Source organism: Harpia harpyja, chromosome 11 (genome assembly GCF_026419915.1).
Source record: "Harpia harpyja isolate bHarHar1 chromosome 11, bHarHar1 primary haplotype, whole genome shotgun sequence".
NCBI lineage: Eukaryota > Metazoa > Chordata > Aves > Accipitriformes > Accipitridae > Harpia > Harpia harpyja.
The window spans coordinates 40,918,507-40,942,855 of record NC_068950.1 but is presented as its reverse complement, the minus strand read 5'-3'; the positions used below and the strand labels follow the sequence as shown (position 1 = coordinate 40,942,855).

The 24,349-nt window shown below is 44.0% G+C and overlaps 1 protein-coding gene across 3 annotated transcripts; it reads left to right on the top strand.

Moving 5' to 3' along the window:
• Positions 1-347: 347 nt before the first annotated feature.
• C8B (complement C8 beta chain) lies at positions 348-20,523 on the top strand. Of its 3 annotated transcripts, none has more exons than XM_052801178.1 (14): positions 348-490; positions 892-1,031; positions 1,596-1,782; positions 3,364-3,517; positions 4,593-4,734; positions 5,677-5,818; positions 7,985-8,117; positions 8,975-9,172; positions 11,311-11,551; positions 13,673-13,801; positions 14,543-14,706; positions 16,980-17,133; positions 18,419-18,487; positions 19,896-20,523. In XM_052801178.1, the coding sequence occupies exons 3-14, from the start codon at positions 1,691-1,693 to the stop codon at positions 20,045-20,047; spliced, it is 1,770 nt and encodes a 589-aa protein (XP_052657138.1). In that variant the 5' UTR covers positions 348-490; positions 892-1,031; positions 1,596-1,690; the 3' UTR covers positions 20,048-20,523. The 3 variants fall into 3 exon arrangements, with proteins under 3 accessions (XP_052657138.1, XP_052657137.1, XP_052657136.1); XM_052801177.1 differs by having other exon boundaries at positions 833-1,031; positions 1,621-1,782; XM_052801176.1 differs by having other exon boundaries at positions 833-1,031.
• Positions 20,524-24,349: the final 3,826 nt, after the last annotated feature.

The following is a 24,349-nucleotide window of genomic DNA, read 5'->3' as shown; positions in this document are numbered from 1 at the left end:
TGAAATATTGGATGTGTACTGCATTTCGCAGCCAGTATAGGTCCCGCGTATGGAGAGGTCTATTCTGTAAGTGGGGTTTTTTTGTCATGGACAAATGATTAACAGATAAATCAATTGTGTCAAAGGTTGAGCAAGCCGTATCACGTAGGCACATCTTGGGTTCAGTCTGGGGCAGTCATCTGAAACAAAAAAAGAAGGCAAAAAAGGCAAACAAAAAGCTTTGCACAGCCTAAGCCATCTTTCCTAACAGTTTGTCCTCCATGTCTAGAGGGCATTTAATCATTGACTGTGTGTTCAGTAACTTTGGGTTAAAAAACTGGCCACCTGAAATACAGTCTTTTTATTCAGAGCAGATTCCTACAAGGACTCAGTTAATGTGCTTCTCTGTGTGAAGTTGTTATCACCAAGCTGCTGAACTAGAAAGATGCAGCAGCCAGTTGCTTATTTTGCAGAGACGTGGCTCCACAGTCAGAATAATGTCATTTGTAAGGTAACTATGACACATTAAGAGGTGTAGCACTTGGCCAGGTAATGATGCTGAGGTTGTCAGGTTTGTTTTGTATTAGTGAATATGATTCATTTTATATATAGCGTCCATCATTCCCATAATGAGCAAATTAAAATTTACTTATTCTTTGTATCATCAAAGGACTCAGAGACTTATCCCAGGGTGAGAGACTGTGCTGCTAAAAGCCGTAGTTGTACACAGAGTGAGACTGCGCCTCTTCAAAGAACCTCGGCTTGTCCAGCAAGAGGAAGGGTGGGAAAACGCAAAGATATTCATAATTTTGTACGGGGAAACACAAATTCAGTGAACTTTTCTCCCTCTAAGGCACTCATTGTAGGTTAAGACTAATTAGGATAATGAAGGGAAAGACTGTTGTGTCTCAGGAATCCAAAAGCCATACCTGAAGTGAGAAGCGGCAGGACGTGAAGGCTCCCTCAACAGGCAACCGAAGAAAAATTCTGCAGTTTTGAAGATCCTGATCTGCCTTTGAAAGCCCAGCTGAACTGATGGGAATCAGCCCTTGGTAAGTTCTCTGCCCCAGTTAGGACCATTCAAGAGAGAGAATGACCCAACGTAGTAGCTAGAAAACACCGAGACATTTAATTTGATACCCTGACAGGTCTTGCTTCCATGGGCTCAAGACTTTGTGTATGTGGAGCAGAGAATCTCTAGGGAAGGGCCCAGCCAGGGCTGGGGCTCCTGTCTTCCCCTGCAGCATGAGCCCGAGCCTGAGCCCCGGTGAGAGACGGCAAAGGGCACGCACAGGGATGAAGGCTTTCCCTGAGCCTTGAGAATGACTGCTTATGCCTTGTGCCTGGCCTTCCTCTGGAAGACATGAGAAGCAGAAATAAATAAATGATTTTGCACTCTATTCCTAGAAAGCTGACTTCAGTTAACTTATTGCTTCCTTCTTGCCAAGACTCGAGTATGTTTCATTTGTTGAAATATTCATTTTTTCCCCGTCCCTTGAAAGGAGCATTACAAATGAAAGCGTAAATTGCTTCTAGACAGATCTTTGCTTCCTTCCCGCTTGCCTCCAGAAAGCTGTGTGCTAACATTTGCAAAGTTTACCTTGTGAATCTGCCAGGTAGTGGGTCATCTGGTGTTTACAGTGTGGAAAAACAACCCGGTAATTTATCTTGAGCGGTGGTGGTTTCAAATTGCTGATGGTACCTTGGAGCGATGAGCACAGCACGCACCGCGTTTGCTCCGTACCCCGTCAAACTGTTGCTGCTTTATGCCGTACTCGGCATCCTAACCGTTCATTGCTTTGGGTAAGTGAATGTTTCTGAAGCCATGTCCATGGGGTGGTATGACAAAGGGTGAAAATCAGTCCAGACTCTCTGCTTTCACATTGTATGGCACATAATTGCTGTCTTGAGCGATTTCTGTATTTCTAATGAATAGTGAAAGGCATCATTTTGAAGTTAACGTAGTGCAATGTGTCTGCCTTTAGAAAAGTAATCCTGTTTGATAATCTGAGATGACAAATTGCCACGGTCACGTTGTAATGTGGAATTCTGTTTGCAACATGCAACCTCCTCCCATGCTAGCTGCCCGACAGTGTGCTGGAAAGACAGGGTTTTGTTTTCTTTGAGTACCTAAATGGCAAGAATCTGGCTGATGGTTTTTCTTTCTCTGCTAGCTTAATAGATTTTGCTCTTTCGGAGGACTGTGGTCAATCAGTGACTGTAATCTTTCCAATCTAACTATATTTTTCCACTGTTCTCTGAACTTTGAGCTCTGATTTCATGCCTCAGTGAGCTGATGAGTTTTTGTAATTCCTTTATTCCATGTGATTTTTAATATGCAGTAGTAGGAGCCCCTGGCCAGGCACTAAATCATACTTAAAGCTTTAGCTGATTCTATTCCTTGTCTTGGTAGAAGAATTGGGAACACTGCTGTGGTAGTTTACTTGTCAAAGTGGTTATGAAAAGAAACTAATTGTCAATGTTTTACTAAAGCTTCCCACGTAGATTAGGTCCTACAAGGAAGCATTTGTCTGGGACGAGGATTTAATCAGAAATACTGAATCCGCCAAAAGAGTGGGCAGCATTTTAGTCGTGGTGTCGTGGAAACCCTGGAGACAGTTGTCATGTGAGGGGGTGAGAGAGGGACTGGGGGGAAGAGTAAAGGCTCACACTTGGGGTTCAGGTTCATTACTGGGATGAATGGGTTTAATGGTTAATGACTCTCTATTGTGAACCGAGAACAGAGTCTAAGACTAATGGGTTTGGCCGGCTTGAGGAAAAATAGGCTGCTTGGCAAAGGGAGGCACTTAAGCTCGGTTTTCAAAAATGCTGAGTGTGCGCCAGCCCTTACCATTGTGAGTGGTGTTTGTCGTGGAGGTGTCCGACCTTGGAGCTCTTGGTCGTGTACAACAGTGAGGTACGAAAGTGCTGCCCGTACACCAAGCACCAGGGAGTGATGGGACAAGGACAGCGACTGATGGTGCAGATTGTACTGCTGGCCACTTGGCCAGGTTATTTGGTAGGGCTTGCGCAGCTTGAGATGAAGCTCGGGTTGGTGGGACGTGGGTTGAGTTTCCCATGCTGGCTAGACCAAACGTGTGTCCTGCAGTCACCCCTCCTGAGTGCTCTGCAGACTTACTCTCATGGTAGTGGTGTAGGGGACTGCGTCTGTTCTGGGGCACTGAAGAGTGGGTCAGGTTTCATACCGAATCAACGCCAGTATGAAACGAGTACTGAAATCTGGAGGTTGCACGGAAGATTTGATGAGGTCTAACAAGTGTTAGTTCTCTTTGGCGTGTAGTTTTGCACAGGTATAGGCCAAGTTGCTCTGTCCTCACGGCTCAATGGTTTCACGCCCTGAAGCTCTCCTGTTGTTGAATGCAGTGGTGAAAAGGAGGCCCTTAACCTCAGCGGCACCAACGAGAGCGTGGCCAACGGCAGGCGTGCCCGGTCTGTGAGCAACCTGCCGCAGCCCCGCGACTGCACGCTCTCCGCCTGGTCCTCGTGGAGCAAGTGCGATCCCTGCCAAAAAAAAAGGGTGAGTGTTTGTGGTCTGGGCACAAAGTGTGAGAAACCGGGAGGCAGGACCTCTTCCAAGCCTTGTCTTTTGTGTCCGTGGGGTTGGGCAAACGGCGGGGAGCTGCCGAGGAAAGCCCTGTAGAGGTGAGACTGCGGGCTTTTGCTTCCAGGTGGCCTTTAGCTCTTCAGCTCGCCACCCACAGTAACTCCAGTGCTTTCCAGGCTGCTGCCTCGCTGTCCTGAGAAGGTGTAAGCCCAGGCTTGGTGAAAACACAGGCAGAAAGCCCAGGCTTTGCAGGGACTTTCTCTCCAACACAGTCCTCTTCTTCCAGCATCAGTGCGAGGCACCATCCCCGCTAATGGTGGAGACACTCGGTGCCTCTCAGGATTAAGATGCTTTTTCTTGTCTGTCAATAAGCATTTTCTACCCGAGAAGCCCCATCAAATGGAAGTAATGATCCCAATAGTGTGAAAAGCAAAAGCCCCGCTGCTTGCTAGAGGGACCTCTGCTAACGAGTTGGTGAAGCCATTCCCAGGCTTAAGCAGGAATAACCAGTGATGGGAGTTGGGAAGAGTGAAGCTTCGTATCAAAGAGTTAATCTTAAAAGCTGGGGAAAAAAAGGAGGGCTAACATATTGGATGGAGTAATTGACTGCTTCACAGCAGTGTTGTGGGCGGAAAAAAATCCCTAATGATACAGAGGGCCAAGTAAATACACTGACAGAAAATAACAAGGGATGTCGTTACCAGTGCTAATTGAAAGAGAGGAGATGTAACTGAATCCTTCCTTACTCTTGCAAATGCCCGCACTACCCTGTCAGGCTCATTTAAATAAACTGTCAAAGAAAAGCAAACTTTCCTTCATCCCTTCCAATCCTCAATCCTTCCTTAATGAAATTAAAACTGTCGCAGATCAGAAGCCTTTGAAATGAGGCACGTTACCAGCATCACACTTCTTTGCCTACACTTTTTTTTTTTTATATGACAGTACTCTTAGATCACGTCTCCCTGACGCAAAGTTTGTTTTTTAACTAGGGAAGCGTAAAATTCACAATTTCTATACACTTGAGTCAATATTTTTTATTTCATCACAGTACAGATTTGCCCGCCTGGAACAACCTTCTCAGTTCAATGGAGATCCCTGTGATTACTCTGACAAAGAAACCGAAGACTGTGTTACGAATAATCCTTGCAGGAATAAAGTTAGATGTGACGGGTTTGTGTGTGCAGTTACAGGTAAGGACTTTGGGAGTGAGAAGAGGTGGTGCTCAGACGGCATCTCCGACACCAGTACGCTGAACTGTCTGCTTCTACAAGAGTTTGCTGGGCCACAGGGATGTCAGGAGTTGACCCGGGTCCATCCACGCTTGTGTTGTATTTGCATCAGTGATTTTGAGTGAGTCTGTTAGCCAACGTCTGTCAGTCTAAAGCATGTCTTTAAAATCTCCAAATAGGAAATTAAAACCCAGTTATATCAGTAAAAGCTGTAGCACAAGTGGATCTGACAGCAACAGCAGAACGTGCTCTGGGCATCCTTGACACATGCCCAAGAGCACAGCAGGTTATGATAGTGGTCCTCATGACATTTCCCTCCATCCCCTATCAACGACTAATTAGTCAGGGACACTGTAAGCAGTATGGGGAAGCAAGGCAGCAGTTAGCTGTAGCCAAAATTTGAGCAGCCTCTGCTTTGCATCTGCACCCAGGCAGCGGAAAGGAAAGTGTGCAGGGAGCAGGGTGTCGGGGCAGAGGGGAGCTCGGCACTCTGATCTCTGTCCCCCAGGCTAGTGTTTTGGTGAGACTGAAAAACAACTCAGTAATTATGGACATGGGAAGGGGGGGGGAAATAATACCATACACAAGGTCTGCTGAAGAGTCTCCAGCATGTTTGTTTTCTCAAAACTAAAAAATTTTAGCAACAAAAAAAAATTCTATTCTTTTTTATACTTTTAGTTAAGGTGGGGGTGTTTTCTAGGTTGAACAAGGAATTTTAAGATTATGAAAGTTTTGAGCAAAACTGAGCAGATGGGAGTTTGGTGATCCATGCAGATAGAGAAGAAATATTTTCCAGCTATATTTGAATGATATGTTACAGGAGTCTTACTCTGTTTCTAGACTCTTGAGTCATGGAGTGTGATAATAGATTGGTTTACAACTAATTTACACCTTGCATCCTAGGGAGATGCATTGCACGGAGGCTGCTTTGTAATGGGGATGACGACTGTGGGGACCAGTCAGATGAAAAAAACTGCAAAAAAGCATTCAAAAAATGTGACCAGAAGATGGAGCAATACTGGGGAATAGAAAATCTGGCAAAAGGGTAAGTCAGTGACGTTCATGAGATGTTTTCTTACTTAAGGATAAGAATGATCTTACGTGGCTTCAGACATAAACTGAACGGAGAAAAGCTGTAGCAATTGCTGTATCCGGGAGTTAGTTAGGATCCGACAGCCTTTGGGGTCCTGATCCAAAGCCCAGTGGGAAAATCCTTATTGACTCCATGAGTCATTCGGAGAGAGGTGAGGTGAGTAAAAGTCCCAGATGTATACCCTGTGGAGATCATCAGCTCAGCTTGCAAATGTCCTGCAAGAGCCTGTGCATGCTCTTTGTGTTGCCAAAACTCGGTGAGTGAAGAGGGAAGTGTCAATACCAAACATTTCTCTAATGGCTACAGGTACTTGCACTTGAATTAATCAGTGGGAGAGTTCTGGTAATCCAATTATTTTGCACAGCTGTAAATAAAGTTAAACTTTGGCCTAATTCAGTCTGTGGGGAGCAGGAATGTCCTAGCCTTTAGGAACTGAGAGACTGCTTCAAGCTGTGCTTTCGAAAGAAAAGCAAAGGAAGGTTTGTTAAAATCTGAGGAAAATGTGATATCATTCTTTATAGAGTGACTTAAATCAGCATCCTGGACTGCCTAAAATCTGAACCTGCCTATGGATTTGTATTTTTGCACAGTGTATTGGTTTGGGGGGGGTCAAAATTTCTTGGATTTCTTCCATGACAGTGAGAGATGGTGGGATTTGCGTCCTTTGCGTGAGCGGGGTAGGATTAACCTGCATGCTAGGAAACTCCAACTTTGTGGGTATTAAAATACAAGTCTGAACTGATCCAGCTTTTACAGGCTAAGACTGTGGCAACTTTCAGTAAGATCAGACTGGGTGAAAAGAGTTTTTTCTCATTCTGCAGGAAAAAAATGCTTTTTATATAAAAAAAAAGGAAAAGAAAAAAATCATATTGAAAGGAAAAAATTATAATTTCCTCCTTATTCTCTGGAGACATGGCTGCTGCACATGTCATTGCTAATGCTTTGTACTTCTGAGTTTAATCAAAATTAAAAATAATGTTGGACAATTATAGGAACATGCTTCTCAACTCTTTGAAGCTACAATTGCTCAGTAATTTGCTTTTAGTGGACTTCCCTTCTTCTCAGATTGTTCTAAAATTAGAGTTAATATTTTACAGCTTCAGAGTCATTATCATGCAAGTCCCTCTCCCCAAAATAAGGAGAAGCAGATCTAACAGAAACCTGGAACGCTAATAGGGACACAACATGGACTATTAGCAATTTATCTTTTCTTTGGTGAAGTTTCATCTAATGACTCTTGTTACTATTTGAATATGAGTTTGTGGAGGTGAGTGCCATGTCCTCAGCTGTGTGCCACGAGGGTGATGTGAGGGTGTCGGGACAGTGAGCAACAGAAGGATTTTTACTGCAACAGATCCTACCAGCAGCAATAGGAAAAGTAAATGATGGGGTTTAATCACCTCATCTAAAAAGGTTGCAGTGCTACATCCTTTCTTAGAGCAGACAGGTTAAGATTACTGTCCATCATCCACTAAAACCAAAGGAAAACTTCCCAGTGATTGCAAGGATTAGTTGAACAATTGCTTGAGTACCTTTATTCTTGTTCCCTGACAGAGTGAAAACTGTCATCTACTCATCTCTAGTTGATCCTTGACCAACCTGGCAACGATTATGACTGATAAACCAGAACAAAGAAATGTGAATTAAAAATTAGCCTGGACTGATGTCATGGGTTGGCAAACCTGTTTTTGAAGATGCTGCTGCACTACTGCGGGCATGCTTGGGGTGGGCAGCCCTGGGGTGGGGGTTTGGCTGGTCCAGTTTGTTCTGCTCTTCCCAGAGATTTCCAGTAAAGGCTACAAAAGTTACCAGTGCTTGTGGCAGTAATGCTCTGGTGTCACTCGTAGCTGGGTGGTGAAAATTGCCCTTCGTATTCATCGAAGTGTCAAAATTTGACTTTGTCTTTTGCTTTCTTGTTAGTCAGGTTTTTCTGGAGCAACTGGGTTGGTTGGACAGTGAAAGAGGCAAAGCTTTCTTTGGGGGTTTCAAAATAAAGAAGTATGAAACAAAGCCTTCAGCCAAACAAAACAGTCTTTTGCCTTTCTCAGCCACAGCATTTGATGTTTACCTCTAAATTGATGATAAACTGAATACTTTGCTGTTATGCTTCATGTACAGGTTAAATATCTTCACAAACAACTTGGAAGGATTAGTTCTTGATCACAGATACTATGCTGGGGGATGTTCTCCCCATTATATCGTGGACACAAGATTCAGAAAGCCATACAATGTAGAAAGCTATATACCAGAGGTACGTGTCAGATTTGTCTGCAAATAAACTTACATACATATATTCCAATAAATTTAGTGCACAGTACTGGTAGAGCTTCATTACTAAATCATTTTATAAAGAACTACAAAATTTGTGTGACCAAATGGGATGAGACTGAATTTAACCCTGCTTCTAGAACACCATCATACCCCATGCATTCTATGAAGTTGGATATGTCCCCTTGGAATACCCACGTGCACTGGAATAGATGGCAATGTTCCCTTGGACCTTGTCATTGCAAAAACTGAGCCTAACCTTCCTGGTGCCATGTGTCCAAGAGGGCCCAAAAGCCACCGAGTGGGCATGGGGAGGTTAATTTTAGACAGGATTGTAGAGTGTCTTGAGAGCCAGGCTGGGAAAGCTGTCCTTGTGCAACAGCCTGGGATTTAGCAGCACACCATGTGCTTTGTGTGAAACCTTATTTCTGTGGTGCATCAAAGCTTTATTTCAAATATTATGTATCTGACCTTAATGCTCTTGAAGACGTAGCATATTTTGAGTGTTGCCCACTAGGAAACCTTTTCCTTTTAGAATTCATACTTTAATTGATGCCTGTTTTTAAGATTTCACCTTCTTTGCATAAGATTGACATATTAAGTAGAAGCCTGAGGTCCTTGCAGTATGGAGGAGATAGTAGCTTTCCTGCTGCTGTAAATCAAGTATTCTTCAAGTACCAGTGTTAATAATAATAGTGCTTTGCAATTATACAAGGCTTTTCATCTTCAAAGTGCAAGCATTAATTCACAAGTATATTTGTATCTGTATTCCTTCCCCACGCTTCAGGTATACAATCGCTATGCAGGAAATTAGACGTGTTGTTTTTGCTTTCTGTTTAGACCAAAGGCAAATATGAATTTACAATGACTGAATATGACTCCTACTCAAATTATGAAAGCAGTGTCCTGAAGGCAAAAGCTTCACAGTCTAGCTTCAGCTTTGGTATAAAAATACCAGGACTGTTTGAACTTGGTTACAATTCAAACGACAACAGGTTCAAGAAGTTCATTCAAAGGATGAAAAGATTTTCTTCAACGGTAAGCACTGCTCCACTTAATTCTCTGCTAACATGTTATCGGTATGTGTGTGTATATCGGTTTGATCCTCATCGTCAGGTCAGCAGCCATGACTAGGATCAATGAAATCTTTCCTCCCGATTGGGTTTTGCAGTTTGCATTGGTCAAGTGTTTACTAAGGCCACAATGCCTTCATTTGTGTTTACAGCACCCAGGAGCTTTTCCATTCACCATCAGCCAGGAACCGCACTGCCTAACCTCCAAAATCAGCCACAATTGTGTGCAGTCTGTCTAGTGTCCTGCTGGGCATCCACATTTGGATGTTCGTAGTGAGGACATTTAAAAAAATATGAAACTAAGTAGCCGGTTCAAATGGCCTCCCCTCCATACAGTGAACTCGGTAGTAGGAGATGTACAAGTGACACTCCTAACAGGGTCTCCATGCTTCACCCCAACCACGGGATGCTGTGCACCTTGCCCTGCCCTTAAAAAGTTCTTACCCCTGATGCCAAAGCAGTCTGGCAGGTGGGAGGTGAGTGGGTGCAACCAACAATGACTCCTCCAAGGGAATCTGCGCAGGTAGGATCGGGGTTTAGCTAATGAACCCAGGAGGGAAGAGTTCCCTCTGCCCCACACGTGAGTTAGGGTGACTAATAGAGAAATCTGGGGTTAAAGAAGGGCAAATAGGATTTTCTGCAGTTCCAGGAATTTCTGCACCTGTACACACAGTCCAGAAACTGGTCCGTGGTGTGGACGATCTGTGCGATCACTACAGAATATCATCTCACACGTGAAGTGCCATCCCTCTTTTAGGTGGGTTCAGCAAGGCAGGAGCTGTCACTTCGGTAAATGATAATGCAAAGAGCGAAGCCAAGCTGTTCAACTGTAGGGCAGCCTTGACAATAACGTAGAACAAATACTGCTAGCAGGCCTTCTGTGGGTTTAATTATAGACTAACACATGCCATTTTACTTCGGCTGCTGTGATCTATCTGCCGAGTACATCATTCACCAGATCAGGGGGCACACAACACAAAATACGGATGGTACAATCGCTTCCAGTCTTGTCTGTGGAGATTGGGCCGCAGCTGTGATCTGATGCACACTTTAAGCTGGTTGGAGATGCTTTAATCTATAACTCCTAGGACTGCTTTATGAGATTCAGTCTGAGGTAGAGTGCACCATCATTTGATTTCTTTTTTTCATCTGTTATTGCTGTAAACAAACCTAGCTCTTGTCAATGGTTTAATAGTATCACTGATCTATGTCTCTCCCCTCAGTATAAAGTGCACTCAAGAATGGCAGAGTATTCCTTGTTGCTATTAAACTTGCATTTGCTTCCTGCATAGAGGCATTTCCGATGACAAGATCAGGCGTATATGAGAAACATTTGCAATAGATATCCACAAAGAAACCCAATACTAAGTCTTGATTTTATTATTTAAGCTACAGAGTTCTGTATTGAACCCCCCCTGACGTGCTTGTCCTGCTGGCCCAATCAGCTGGACACTAAATCCTTTGAACATGACGAAAGATGACTTCTGTTCCTGACTTTTATGCCAGAAAGGGGAGATATGATATTTATCCATGTACACATCTCTGTACAGAGACTTACAAATACATGTGTGTGTGTGGGTGTTTGTGTTTTCTTATTTCCCTTGAGTTTTGTTAATGGCATGTTCTGTGGAATATAAATATTAATTTGGATCAGCCAGACAATTACCATTTCACATATAAATCATCATGACTTCAGATGTCAGAATTTTTCGGGAGAGAGCACGTGAGAGACAAAGGCTGGTCGACATTATTAAGGGTAGAGCAGTCTCATGGGATGCTGCATGGGTTCTGGGTCTGTCAGAGCAGAGCCTGGAGCCTGCCTTTCCCCATGTCCCAGTCGTGGCCTGAGCCATCACCTAACCTATAATGGGTGTCTGTCCCTCTTCCTTCTTCCCTCTCTAGTACCAGTCAGAATCCTGATTTTCAGAAACTTTATTACTAAAACTTTCAGGTTTGCTAAATTAAAAGATTTCCGGTTGCAAACTGTGAAATTGATAAATCCTGACCAGCGTCAATTGTTTAATAGCAAATAACTACACGTTGTCACAAGAATGACATCCCTCACTTCTTCAGGATTCTCACGTGTTTCTGCACTTCATGTAGTCCAGCAAATTCATTCACGCCCGTTCTGAGCTGGCTGTTGCCGTTTATAAGCTGAAGCCCCGAGCCCTGATGCTGCATTACGAGTTCCTGCAGAGACTCCATCAGCTCCCGTCAGAGTACAGCTACGGGGAGTACAGAGAGCTCTACAGAGACTACGGGACCCATTACATCACGGAGGCTACCATCGGTGGCATCTACGAATATACTTTAGTCATGAACAGCAATGAGCTCCAAAAGGCAGGTACGTGCATCTGATGGTTTTGAAAAAGCTTTGGGGCCAGCTTTTTGGTGGGAAAACCCCTCTGCAGGCACCCAGTGGTGGTTCAGGTCTGAGGTTAGAAAAGGGAGATGGTGGAAGAAGGAGTCAACAACATCTCAAGGAAAGCCTGCAGGAAATATGGGAGTAGAAGTGCTTTGTGGCAGTGAATAAAGAGCCTGGTTTTCAAAGCATGCTCAGCATCGTGGGCTTCGTCTAGCTCTCAAGCTGTGGGTGCTGCCAGTTCACAAAAAAGGGCCCTGTAGCAAGTATTTTAGACGACAGGGTTTGGAGGCTGACAAGATGTTGAGATGAATGAGAATCGTGTAGCTTAATGCTTTTGTTAGCTTTGAAAAACTTCACCTAGGTTCTTTTTCCATTGCCTTTCAAATGACAGTTTTGAAACACCTTTAGCCTCGAGAGCTTTTCCAGCATGTAGGAAACAGTAAATAATTTGCTGTGTGACTCCTGTGCCTGGCATTGCTCTTGCTCTTTGACTCTGGCTTCCTTTTTTGCGAGAAATGATGATTGTTGTGTAGGATAGAGCGAGCCGTGTGACATTAATCAATAGCTGCACTCTCTTATTTATTCATTGGCATAGGAGTGAGTAACTGCCTTCGCTGTCTATTTGCGAAAGCATTTAGTGGACTCTGCTGTGTGTGATGCTCAGTCTGTTTGCTCTTCTGCTGTCTAGGAAGGTGCTTATCCTGTAGTCAGATGCAGCCCGGAGGGACAGAATTTAGATTCAGGTTTCAGATATTCAAGACATTAGCACTGCCCAATTTCTCAGCCGTTGGTGTGGGCCCATCACAAGCCACGTTTGTTTGAACTAATGTGTATTATTGTTTGCATCAAAATGCTACCTGTTGGTGTCTGCTGACCTAGATCAGGATCCTGCAGTAGTACCAACATTTTCACACTGTCCCCAGTGCTGAGCTGGGCTGTAAGTTCTCACCAGGGTTTGGTAGGTCCAGTTGGAGAATTCAGGTTTTTCCCTTCGAATCCATCATTATGTTTGGACTGCCTGTGCTGGAAATCAGGTCTTCTTTTGCAGATCTCGTATCACACACCATGTCACGTGGGTGGTACTTGCACTGCTCACACGTATAATGCAATACGCCAGATGTGTCTGTGGTTCATGATTTGATACTTTCTGTGGGAAAGATGGCAGGAGAGAGGTGTGGATTGTGCCATACGAGGACGTCATAAAATAGTGGTTCCTGCCTTCAGATGCGTATGGGCTATAACATTAATAGGGGCCATGCTGCATCAACCCCAAACTCAGTGCATCCTCTTTCCTGATCTAGAAACTGGCCAATATCATGTGTATGAGAAGAGCATAAGAACAGGACAGCCATACAGTAATACTGGCGTTGTGAGCTCATGTAAACATTTGTATCATCAAGACATGAGTTTAACTAAAAAAGTAAAGAATTCAGGGAAACGTTGGGGGATTACAACAAAAAAGCAGAGAAAGAAAAGAGAGACTTCAGTATCATATCTGGTGTTTCACCATGATAACTGCTTAAATATTCTTGAGTGTCAGGGCAGCAAGGAGTTTGGAGAAGGACTTTGGGGAAAAACGTATGAAGGATTTGCAGATTTGTAGGGCAAATTCTTATATGCCAAGAAAAAAATGGAGAAACTTCCATGAAACAATTAAGGCTCTTCTGGCAGCAAAGAATTGGAGATGTGAGCTAGTAAAGGAAGGAGAAGCTACTTCATCTGTTACTCTTAAAAAGCCTGGCTCCTGATGATGGGGATGGGTGGTCGGCAGTCCTTTGTCAAAGACATTTGGTGTTTAAGTCACAGGCCAGGTTCCCACCCATTGCAGCTCTGCATAGCCCAGTACAGCTGAGTGGGTAATTAAAAGCCTCCTCTTCCAGCATTTACCTTGCATTTGCACTTGGTTTCAGAGTTCTGTAAAATGTAGAGATTTCATTTCATTTCATATGGAACTGTTAAATACCCCCCAAAAGGCTTCTGCATTTCATCTCCTTTTTTCCCAAAGGAAAAACATTTATCAACTCCCATTTTCTGTGTATATGGACATAAAACATGGAACAGTTGCATTAAAACGCTACAGTTTTTTGGTGTGTATTTAAGGTTATTCTCTGAGCGATGTCCAGAAATGTGCACAGCATGGCTTTAACATTGGTGCAAGTATTTGTGGTGTCTACGTGAAGCTTGGAATAACTGCAGCCGGCTGTAAATCCCTTTTAAAAGAGATTGGAGGTAAGCATGAAACATTTCTGCCATTTAATTTCTAGCCTTTGTCATAGTGAAAGGAAGATTTTGTGATCTTGCCTGCCTGAAATATTTCCCCACTCCCTTACAGCCACTTTTGAGTCTGCTGGCTAACCCTAGCCAAGCTTAACAGAGGTGTAACTGTCTCAAAGCTTGGTTTTTTGCAAGACTTTCTTTGCTGGGTAGAGAAGAAATATCTGCTTAATGTCCCAGGGAAAAACAGGGACAGATCAACCATTACCTCCCTGGCTGGTGCTGTGTTCCCAATCCACCCACCTCTCAGCAGGGCAGCCCAGCATGCCGCTTTTTGCACCCAAAAAAGCGCAAATGGAGAAAGGAGGGAGGTAATGGTGTTGTGGGAGCTGGGGGTGTTGCAGTGGGAGGAGGGTGCACCTGAAGATATGCCGAGGAGAACAGGCAATATTCATGGTGATGAGGAACATCGGGCTGTGGAAGGACCTGCAAGCTTATAACCGTAGGGAAGAAATTTCGGGGGAGAGGTACAGGGTGCGGGAGAGGAGGATGGGGCTATTGCTGCAAGGGAGCAAGAGGGGCACAGCAGCGTAGGAAACCGGGCTTCAGGTGTGAAACACGTGTGGCCTTTTTCCTTTGCCCTCTCCATGGGATGGGTCATATACAGGGGTGTTTTGCTGTTAGCTTATATCTCAACTCCAATCCACAAAGATATACCCGAGCAGAGTTGGCCACTTTCTGAATGCATTTTTGCAGACAGCACCTCCAAAAAACAGTATGTGGAAGATTTCATCGTCCTTGTTCGTGGCGGAACAAGCGAACACATTACCACATTGGCTTACAAAGACCTGCCGACGGCTACGCTCATGCAGGAGTGGGGAGATGCTGTACAGTACAACCCTGAAATCATAAAGCTAAAGGTACTGTATCGGTCACTTCTTTCAGCCTCGCTTAGCTGAGCTCCTTGGAGAACTCTGTGTTTAAATAAACAGGACTTAAAAAAAACCCTCAGGGAAATTTCTAGGGCAAATAATAGACCTGTATTGTGCAGCATAGATTCTCTAAGACTGGCTATTCAGAAAATCAAAGGTGTGACGTGTTAAAAAGGGTGGTGTGGTTGGAAGTATGTGAAGTAAACAGCTTTAACCCTTCTAACTTGGCTGTGCAGATGTGATCGCTTGCTGCCTACCAAGTAGATCAGACGATCCGCCTTCTGTTTTACCAATGTATCACTTCTCAAAAATACATCTGGCAGCATATATTTTATAAGGACATTTTTTTTCTTGAAATTTCTCCTGTCTTCTGTGAGCACCAGTGGCTATTTAGCAACAATTCGCTCTGGTTCAGAAGGTCAAGTAGTTCACCATGCTTGCCTGGATGTTTGTGCAGCTTAGCTAAACCTTAAAAATATGAGTTAGGTTTTGAAGAGCCAAGGGGTTTTGATCCTGAAGAGTTTTAGAAATGCAAGGCACTGTAGAAGTAAAAAATGAGCAGGAGTATGTAGCAATTCCTGCCTCATCATTTTTAATGTCAAAGTAAGTTCTCTCTGAGTGAATAGTACAAAGGTGCAAGAGAACATCCTTTTAAACAGGAGTTTGGACTAGTAGTGGTGGAAGTTGATTTTATTATTATATAATCGGTTTTCATTGTAAAATTTAATTTTAGGCAAAAATATTTATTTTTGTAAAAGGTATTTTTTTCTCATTGAAAATTCTGACTTTTGATTTTAAAAAAAGAGGGGAATTCTAAAAAATACGAAGCAAAGCAAAAATCAGTAATTTGGAAATACGGCCAGTGCCTGTCCGGTGCTCACTGCAGCGGAGGTGCCTTTCCCAAGCCCCCGGTTCACTGTGGATTGACCTTCCAGAAACGCGCTGGGAGGTCTCTGGGCAGGAGACAACAGAAATGCAACTCTCTGCCCTAGATCCCACCTACAGAAAATTCTCCCACAAGAAATTGCGACGTTCTTTGTCTTGCCTGGCATCAGTGACCAGGCTGCTCAGTGAAAAAAACCCAGATGGATGTAATTTGGATTTGGTATCTATAATCCTTCATTTCCATACCGATATCCCTGTGGGGCTTGAAGATCAAAAGTACCAGCAGAGTGTGACTAAATGTCAGCACAAGAATGCTTAGTTAGGGAAAACTAAAGCAAATCAGTTCATAAATCATCTGCTGAAGGGGCTTGGCAGGTCACTCTTAGTGTGTTTCCTCATTTGTACGATCTGAATTCAAAAAGCGAAGTATGGATCACAGATAATTGATGAAGAGTGGATGTGCAGCAGCAGGAAATGAGCATTTTTTTATTGAAACATTCTTCTATTTCTTGTAGCTTGAGCCTGTGATAGCAGTAGGGTGATCTTTCATGCCTACTGTATTGCCATGGCCTGTAAGGCAAGCATCTCTATAGCAAAGATGGGAATTTGGGATGGATCCTCTGATGACATGTGCCAATGTCATCCCACTGGCACTAGTGGGTGACTGGCCATATTGAGACCACACTTTAACTTTCCCTTGTTCTCAGGAAAAAACTTAATGAGTGGGTCCGAGTCTCCTTGGTCCCTATTGCACGTTCACTGTGTTGTGCACCCCTTTATCTTCCCCCACTGACCCCATCTGCAGATGAAGATCACAACCCTCTCCCTACTGAAGGCAGTGGAAATCCTCATCTTTGCTTCATAAAGAGAGAAATCAGCCTTGAAATGCAGAAGTGGTTAAGGTGAAAGTGCAAATTTGAATGCATGTGACCGCATGCCTCTGGCCGTGCTGTGGGGCTGGAGGAGGAATGAGGGAGATTTTTGTGGGTGGGTTTTGGGGGGACCTTTTTTAAATCGGAGTAAGAAAGCAGTCAGGAAACATAAGTTCAAGAAAATCTCATCTAAAAATGTCAATATCAAGAAAATGGATGAGAAGGGACTTAATGAAACTTTGCCCATTTGTCAACTACCGGTATGGCTGTTGTATTTTGTTATGCATTTGCAGCTGCTTTGGTGTTGTAAACCAAGGGGAGGATCCCTGTAAGTATTCCTCACATCGCTGCCTTGTTCACGAGGTTTAAGGAAATACTAAGGGGAAACCTGGAGCCCATACCACGAGGCCTTCGTTTCCCTCTCCAGCTGTGCCACCACTGAGCCCTGTGATGCTCACACCATCTTGAACTTGGAAACAAATGCAGTTTCTTCCCTCCCTTTAGGCAGAGCCTCTGTATCAGCTGGTGACTCCAACTGATTTTGCTAATGCAGTCACAATAAAAGAAAATCTGCGACGGGCTCTTGATGAGTTTCAGCTGGAGACCAGTTCTTGTCGCTGTGCTCCCTGCCACGGCAATGGCATCCCCTTTCTGCAAGGTAGAAGGATTTTGCACCTCTTCTCTACCCTCTTAAGAGAAGTGAGCTGGGAATTTGTGGGGGGTGAGGAAGCATGGCAAGTAATCTGCTCTTTAGTTTCTCCTGTCATTTCTTTTTCAGGTAGTTTATTTTTTTTAAAGTTGGTCTATTTGTAGAGTGCTACCGGTAAGTAAAGATAGTAAAGTCAAGGGATGTGTCTTCTTAATGGGAGTGACCATCTGTATCAGTTTTGTGGAAAAATTTGTTCCTTCTCGATTATGCATTACAAAAAAACCTTGACATCTTTAGGTCTCCTCCTTTGCTTTTAAGATTGCTGCCAGCCTCCTAGAGAAGTGACTACTGTCTCAGCATTAATTAGTGTTTGTAAAAGTGTTTTGAAGATGAAAAGCACCATATAAGTGCCAAGCACAGTTATCACCGTCACCTCCCCCCATTTCTAATAGAAGCTGTCCTCCTTTGTAAGCAGGCTGTGATTTAAAAAATGAAGGGGAAAAATAATCAAATTGAATGAAAACTGCACTGCCTAAACAGAGATCTATGATGTGATGAGAGCTTCTAACAAAGGGACCATTTTGTCAAGTGCCTAATTCCAATCTGCATCTGCAAAAGTCCTGATGAGAATCGTTATCATCTAAATGTATCTAATGCAGAAACCATGGCTTCAGGTACCAGCTAGTTGATTGTAGCACTTAAAGGACTCGTCTCATGATTACCCTTGTTTAAATAACTTTTTAGGAGCTGAGGCAGGTTAGCGTTTCATTTAGGATCTTCTCAACAAGAGGTTTTAAATGACCGTTTATTTTCCGAAGCGGGAGCTCTCCTCCGGGGTCCTGCCGTGGGATGCACACCGCAGTCCTGGGCAGCCAGAGCAGGGTTACGTGGACTTTTTCCTCTGCCCCAAAGCCAAGCTGGGATGCTCCTGTCCCGGGTGCTCATTCCTGCTGCTGCAGTTTGCTCCCTCTCAGCTATACCAAGATATCTGCTTTGGAAAGGAGCAGGGGGACTGCGCGGTACCCTGGCTTGCTGAATTACTGCACCGGTGCAGCTGGGATCGAGCTGCAGTGCCGCAGCAGGAACAAATGGCCAGGGAGGCGAGAGGGGCGGCAGGGTAGTCACAGCTCCTCTGCTTTATTGCTATTTTATACTTTCACCATCGGAGAAAAATGCTGATACCATTTCACCTGCTGTCCCTTCCTCGCAGAAGATGAAGCACTGAAAAGAAATGGGTGTCTGCAGGGAAATGTGACTTGAAGTCTCTAATCCCACCATCTCTGCTTACTTGCAGGAACCAAGTGCGAATGCTTATGTCCCCTTGGCTACAGTGGCACTGCCTGTGAGATCAGCAAGAGGAAAGGTAAGAGGGACCCCAAGTCCGAGGAGACAGTCCTAGCTGTATTTAGGAGCGTCCGGGGATGGCAGCTGATGGAGTAATGCCCAGCGCTGGCTGTCCCCACTCTGCCCAGCCCAATGCACGAGGGGTTAGGGTCCTGCAAAGCTGACAGATATGCTTTGCCTGCCCTCTTCTACGTTTCTTTGCGCTCACGAGGAGGTGACTTTACTTTTGCAGTTCAAAGCTGCATAAACTCGCCTTGCAATTGTATCAAAATACGAACTCCTACCTAATTTACAATCCATGACAAGCCTCAGGTCTCCTCTAACAGCTCTGTTTCCTAAGTTTTTCCCTTTGATACAGCCAGTGTGTTGCCAACTGTTTTCTCCCAGATATGCTACCATGCATTTTAATCTTAAAATCTTATTATGTTGTTTCGAAGCATTTACTAATGCTTCTTGGTCACTTTATATCGCTGCTGTCTCTTGACTGATGTTCTTAACTCCTTCTAGTTTAGGATGATCTGTGAATTTAATCATTTTGTTTACTTCTTCCAGCTCATTAATTTAGATGCTAAATAATACCAGATCTCAAGCACCCAGAGCTCTGGCACCATCCCACAATTTAATGCACTGCATTTATCACAGCGCTTTGTTTACAGTCTTTTATCCGGTTCTCATTCTGCGTGACTGTGTCCTAACTAAGCCAGGCTGAAATACATTTTAAGCCAAGATTTCACCAAGCAGAGGGTCAATTTTGTAGGTGTTTCTGAGCAAGTCCACGGAGCCTTAAACTGTGGAGTCACTTACACCTTGTTCCAGTCTGCTTACCGCACACGTAATCGCATCTGACCCTCCCAAAGACTCACATCCATCCACTTGTCAACATGCAGCTTCCTTTCTCACTCTCCTTTCTTCCTTTTATGTATTGCTCCCATGTTCGGCTCCATGATTCTCAGGATTTTGAATTTATGTCACTCACGTGCTCAGGGTCCAGAAGAAACAGTGTAATAGGAAAAGCAATGGATAGAAAGCTGAATATTCAAGCTGTTGTTCATTGAAGAAGAACATGAACATTTCCCCTAGCACCTCAAAATGTGGCTGACATGAGTTTAGTTGCTGTTTTTCTTACCTAGGCTTGGACTAAGACAGTGAGAGAAACGCCCTACAAGCAAATATAAAGCTAATTGATTTTTTTTTTTCTTGTCCTTGCTGCATAAAATGTAGTTCGAACAAACACCAGAAATGCTGAACAGAGAATTAATATCTTTAAAACAATCACTCATTGTTAATGACTCAAGTATATTGTTAGTGGTATGGACAGGGACAGAGCTGTTTGTGTTTAAATATGATTCATGGAAGCTGACAGCTCTTCCCATGGAAAGAGCTGCTTTATTCTGACAGTCCTTTCTGGCTTTGGGTTTTTTTTCCAGATGCTGCTATTAATGGAAACTGGGATTGCTGGGCCAGCTGGTCTCCGTGTTCAGGAGGTCAACGAACAAGGAGACGACAGTGCAACAACCCTGCCCCACAAAATGGTGGTTCGTCATGCTCAGGGCCAGATACTGAGACAGTTACTTGCTAGAGGGAATTGTTAGGAACTTCCACAAAACCGATGAGCAGTTTGCAAACTGAGTGGGAAGATGTTACCTGACTGCTTGCTAAGTTGCCTTCGCTCTGCTTATGGGTCTCATCCAAGTGCATTGATGTTGGAAACATTTCAGAAGGCGTTGGGAGCTGGGTGTGTGTTATGAAGCACACCTTCGGACATGCTTTGCAATTGTCCCATGGGATTGAATGTGCTTACTGTTCTTAATATTTTGACTTTTCACTGTCTTTATTGCAATGGGCTAATTGAGACAAGCTTTATCTCCTGCCTTATTTGGTAGCTGCATGATTTTAAGTTTTACTGTCTTGTTTTGGAAGGTTCCTTTGAGATAAGAAAAGACCGTTTGATCTTACGTGCACCAGAATGTGCGCTAATATGCAGCTTCTGTGAAGACAGCTGTGTCACGTGGAGCAAAATACAGCATATTAAAGTCTAAATCTCAATGAGCACAATAGTATCCAATGTGACATTTAAAGCCGCTGTGCCTCGCTACTCCAGTTTCCCAATTTATCCTATTTAACTTAAATTGTCTGTTGTATTAGAAATTGTCTTGAAGGAGTGAAAACCAAATTGTGAAGAACAGTCTGGTGACGCCAAAGCGTTGTTGGACTATATAGCACTTGTACTTCTGCCACAGCGATGGGCTTCCTCCTGTGCGTTTCTGAAGTAGAACAGATACAGCGAGAGTATCGGGTACGCCCCGGTACGCTCAGATACACGCGTGCTCTGGTTCCTTGGGAAGGGGGAGGAAGGACAGAGGGATGCTACTGGGATGGGGAATTGGAAAGCAGCTTCTGCTTCTTCTGCTGCTTGGGGGTATTGGAAGGCAGGAGAGATGGCTACACTTGCAGGAGAGCCTGCACCCTGACTAGGGCTGTCACTCCAGGCTGCCAGGACCCTCCACTGGAGTAGGATGAGCAGCCAGCTTTTCTGTCATGGGCAGAAGAAACGGAACATTTTGGAACAAACATCTTTGCGCGTCCCCTGAGGTCTTCTGCCCTTAGTAGTCACCTCTGCCCCAAACAGGTTCTGGTTCATCGGTTTGATCCCGTGAAAGCCTGCATTTCAGCGGCTGCATTGCTAGTCCACTCAGGTTAGGACATCTGAGATGGAGAGAATTTGCTATGAAAAGAGCCAAAGCAAAGTGAGTGGTTTGCCCTTTTGTTACTGTCCCTGGGGCCATGCATCACAATCCAGGTCAAACAAAAGAGGAACTTGTAATATTGTGCACCATTTCATGACTGACCTGAGCCTGGATCATTCCAGGGACTTGCCTCCTGCAGCTTTGTTGGTGGTTAATGATTATTGCAAAGACATGTGGTGGGGCGTGCCGTAAAATAACTAGCAATAGCTTTGCTCCAGAAAAACGCTTCCACCAGTGCAAAGTTGTTCGTAAGTGTTGTGAGTCTTCTGACATCTGCAAGGTCAAACATTCTTCCAAGGGTTTTTAGCAATGCTGGTGATGATGGGTTGGTATCACCAGTTTCTCTCCATTCAGACTGACGTTGTCTAAATGTAATTCTCGGAAGAATGACTCAGGCTCTCTGACATCTGAACAATGGAACATGCATTTAGTTGTAGCCCTCATGCCGCCTCCACACTTATTGACAAGGTTTCTGTGACAGCTTTAAGAAAGGAAGAGCACATTGCATATGTAAAAGAAGAGTGCTCTGTACTCATTATGGGCTTCGTAATTGAGCTGCCAACCCAAAACATTGTCGTTATCCACTGTGTAACTGTGATATCTTTTGTGTGATAGAAATTTGCCAAGAGATTCATTTTGGGTCATGGTCAAAGAGGTCACTGCTTATGTGAGGTATGATATTCTTCAGAGCTTTTTCAAAGACACTGTAGAAGCTGTGCAGCAGAGGACCCTGATCATGGTCCGTGGGTGCCTGTGAGGACATGTACTGCAGTGCGGTTGCCTGCCCTTCTTAAGCAGCATCGATGTAATCTGATTAAGGAACTTTCTCAGATGGGTCGAGTGGCTTTTGTAAATTTGACCACCTTTCCTGACTATCAAGCTGGAGTAAGCACTCTGACACGTAGCCACGGTGCGTCTATCCACTGCTGCGGCAAGCAGAGCCAAACGTAGCAACCTGAATTTGGACTGTCGTTCCCAAATCAGAAAAGTCCAGGTTTTTTTAAGTGACAGTGCCTGGGTTTGGATATTTGGGGTTTTTTTGAGGAATTGAGGAGAGATTTGACAATCTTCAAGATCAGCAGGATAGTCTTAACTCAAGCATGATTTCAGTAGTGGTTGAATATTGAGCCTATAGGCTTAGAAGCCTCCCATAAAGGACATAACTTTATCTTGTCCTTGTGATTTTGTGCTTTGATTCAACTAACTAATGATTTATTATGACCTGGAGGGTAATAAAAAATACTATGCTGAAGCTTTTATTGTTTCATTTTGGTATGCATTAAATTTTGGTACTATCTTTTACTGGTGTTTCTAACTTCCACTTTCTGTGTAAGTTTAGATTAATAACCCACGTATGAAAACTCGGGAAGGCTGCAGGCAGGTTGTGTGCATGTTCAGCGCTGGTTGCGCTGCTCTAGCCCATTTCTCTGGTTAAGACACTTGTCTCAATGGGCTTTACTACATCCCATATTATATTTTCACCAGCAGTTTGCTTGTGAAAAAAAGAAACTCAATAAACATGGAGAAGCTGTATTTTCTCTGCCTCCCTGCTTGAAGACATTGCTGCTGTGATGTGTGCTGGATCCGGTCAACATGGCTTAGGAATCTCCCAAAAGGGTGTTTTAGGTAAGTCGTAATTGTCGCATCCAGCTTTCCCAGGACAAAACCAGCTTGACTCTTGTAGTCCCTAACATCTCCATCAGGAATGGGTAAATCCGACCGGTTTCCAGCCTGGATTCACTTGCTCCTTGTCTTTTCATATCACGTAGACACTTTACGTTTACGTGTGAGGCTGGAACGTGGTCTAAGCTGTGGCTGGGCACTTGCAAACCCTGTGGTTGCTGTAGTATTGCTAAATTACTTTACCGTGCTCCTCTTTTTCCTGCTATCAGATGGATATAGTTTTTCCTTCCCAGGTTCTCTCCCAGACAGAGAGATGTTGTTGAAAGCGACCCAGTGAGTCCATGCAGAGGTGTTAATGGTCCCTGGATTTCCAGCTCCTGGTTCTTCTACCTCGATGGCTAAAAAGCCCAGCGAGCACCCAAGACAACTGCCAGATTTCAGGTCAAATTATGCCTGCAGATTTGTCTTCCTTTTATATCCTATTTTAACACCGCCCTGCTTCTGTAAATCAACAAAACTAGAGATGAAGACAGTGATTATTACCATTATGAACATCTTTTTTTTTTCTTATTTGTAGTGCAGCACTAAGAGTCCTGCTGTGCTGGGCATGGTAGAGCAGCACAGCAAATGCCAGTCCCTCCCCAAACTCTCCAGGATCTGGTATTTCTTTTGTTTCAGGTTTTTGGGGCTAGGATAAAATGTTTTGTATCTTCCTGTGCCTCTGCATTACACTGTATAAAAAGGCAGGCAGTAATTTTTGAGCTGCTCCTGCTGGGGAATTTTTGTCTGCTCTAAAATGGCAGGCTCACAGGGACGCCGGCGTGCGGATAGTCGGCGTGACATTGACCCCGAGGTAGAAAACAGCTCTGTCTCAAGCACTGCCCTTATCTACTCTTCTGTTAGCTGGTTATCTGGAGTCTGCACCTTGCAACCTCAGGTGTATTGTCATCAATCATTTGCTATTTTCTTTTGCGTACTGGTTCCTCTCTGCCCTTCCTTTGTTAATAACCCAGTTTGCCTATATCCATAAAAATATCTGATTGTGATACCATTTATCCAAAGCACCATACATCCATCATGTACTTATGAGCGAGATAAACAAGGTCTCCTGGGAAATATGCCGCAAGAAATATATAGGATAAATAACTATATCAAATGTATGTCAGTGTGCAAGAGGGGAAAATCCATTCATTAAAGCCAGGGTGGAACTGCAGTGTTTTATTGTACCCTCTAAGCTTTTAGTTTAAGTAAGAAACGTACATTTTTGCTGCTTATCTCATCTAGCACAACTCTCATGCTGGCCACTTCAGCATGAGATATATTAGCTTCTTTAACTGGCATTGTAAATGTGTAATTGCTCATAATCTTTTTTTTTCCAGACCTTACAGGCAGCTTCTTCCTTTCTTTTGACTTCAGCTTCGCTGCTCCGAGTTTCAGCCGTGCGGATGTCTGAGCCCTGGCTGCGGCGCAGGATTGGAATGGGAGGAGAGGGGCCGCTACCGAGCTGCCTT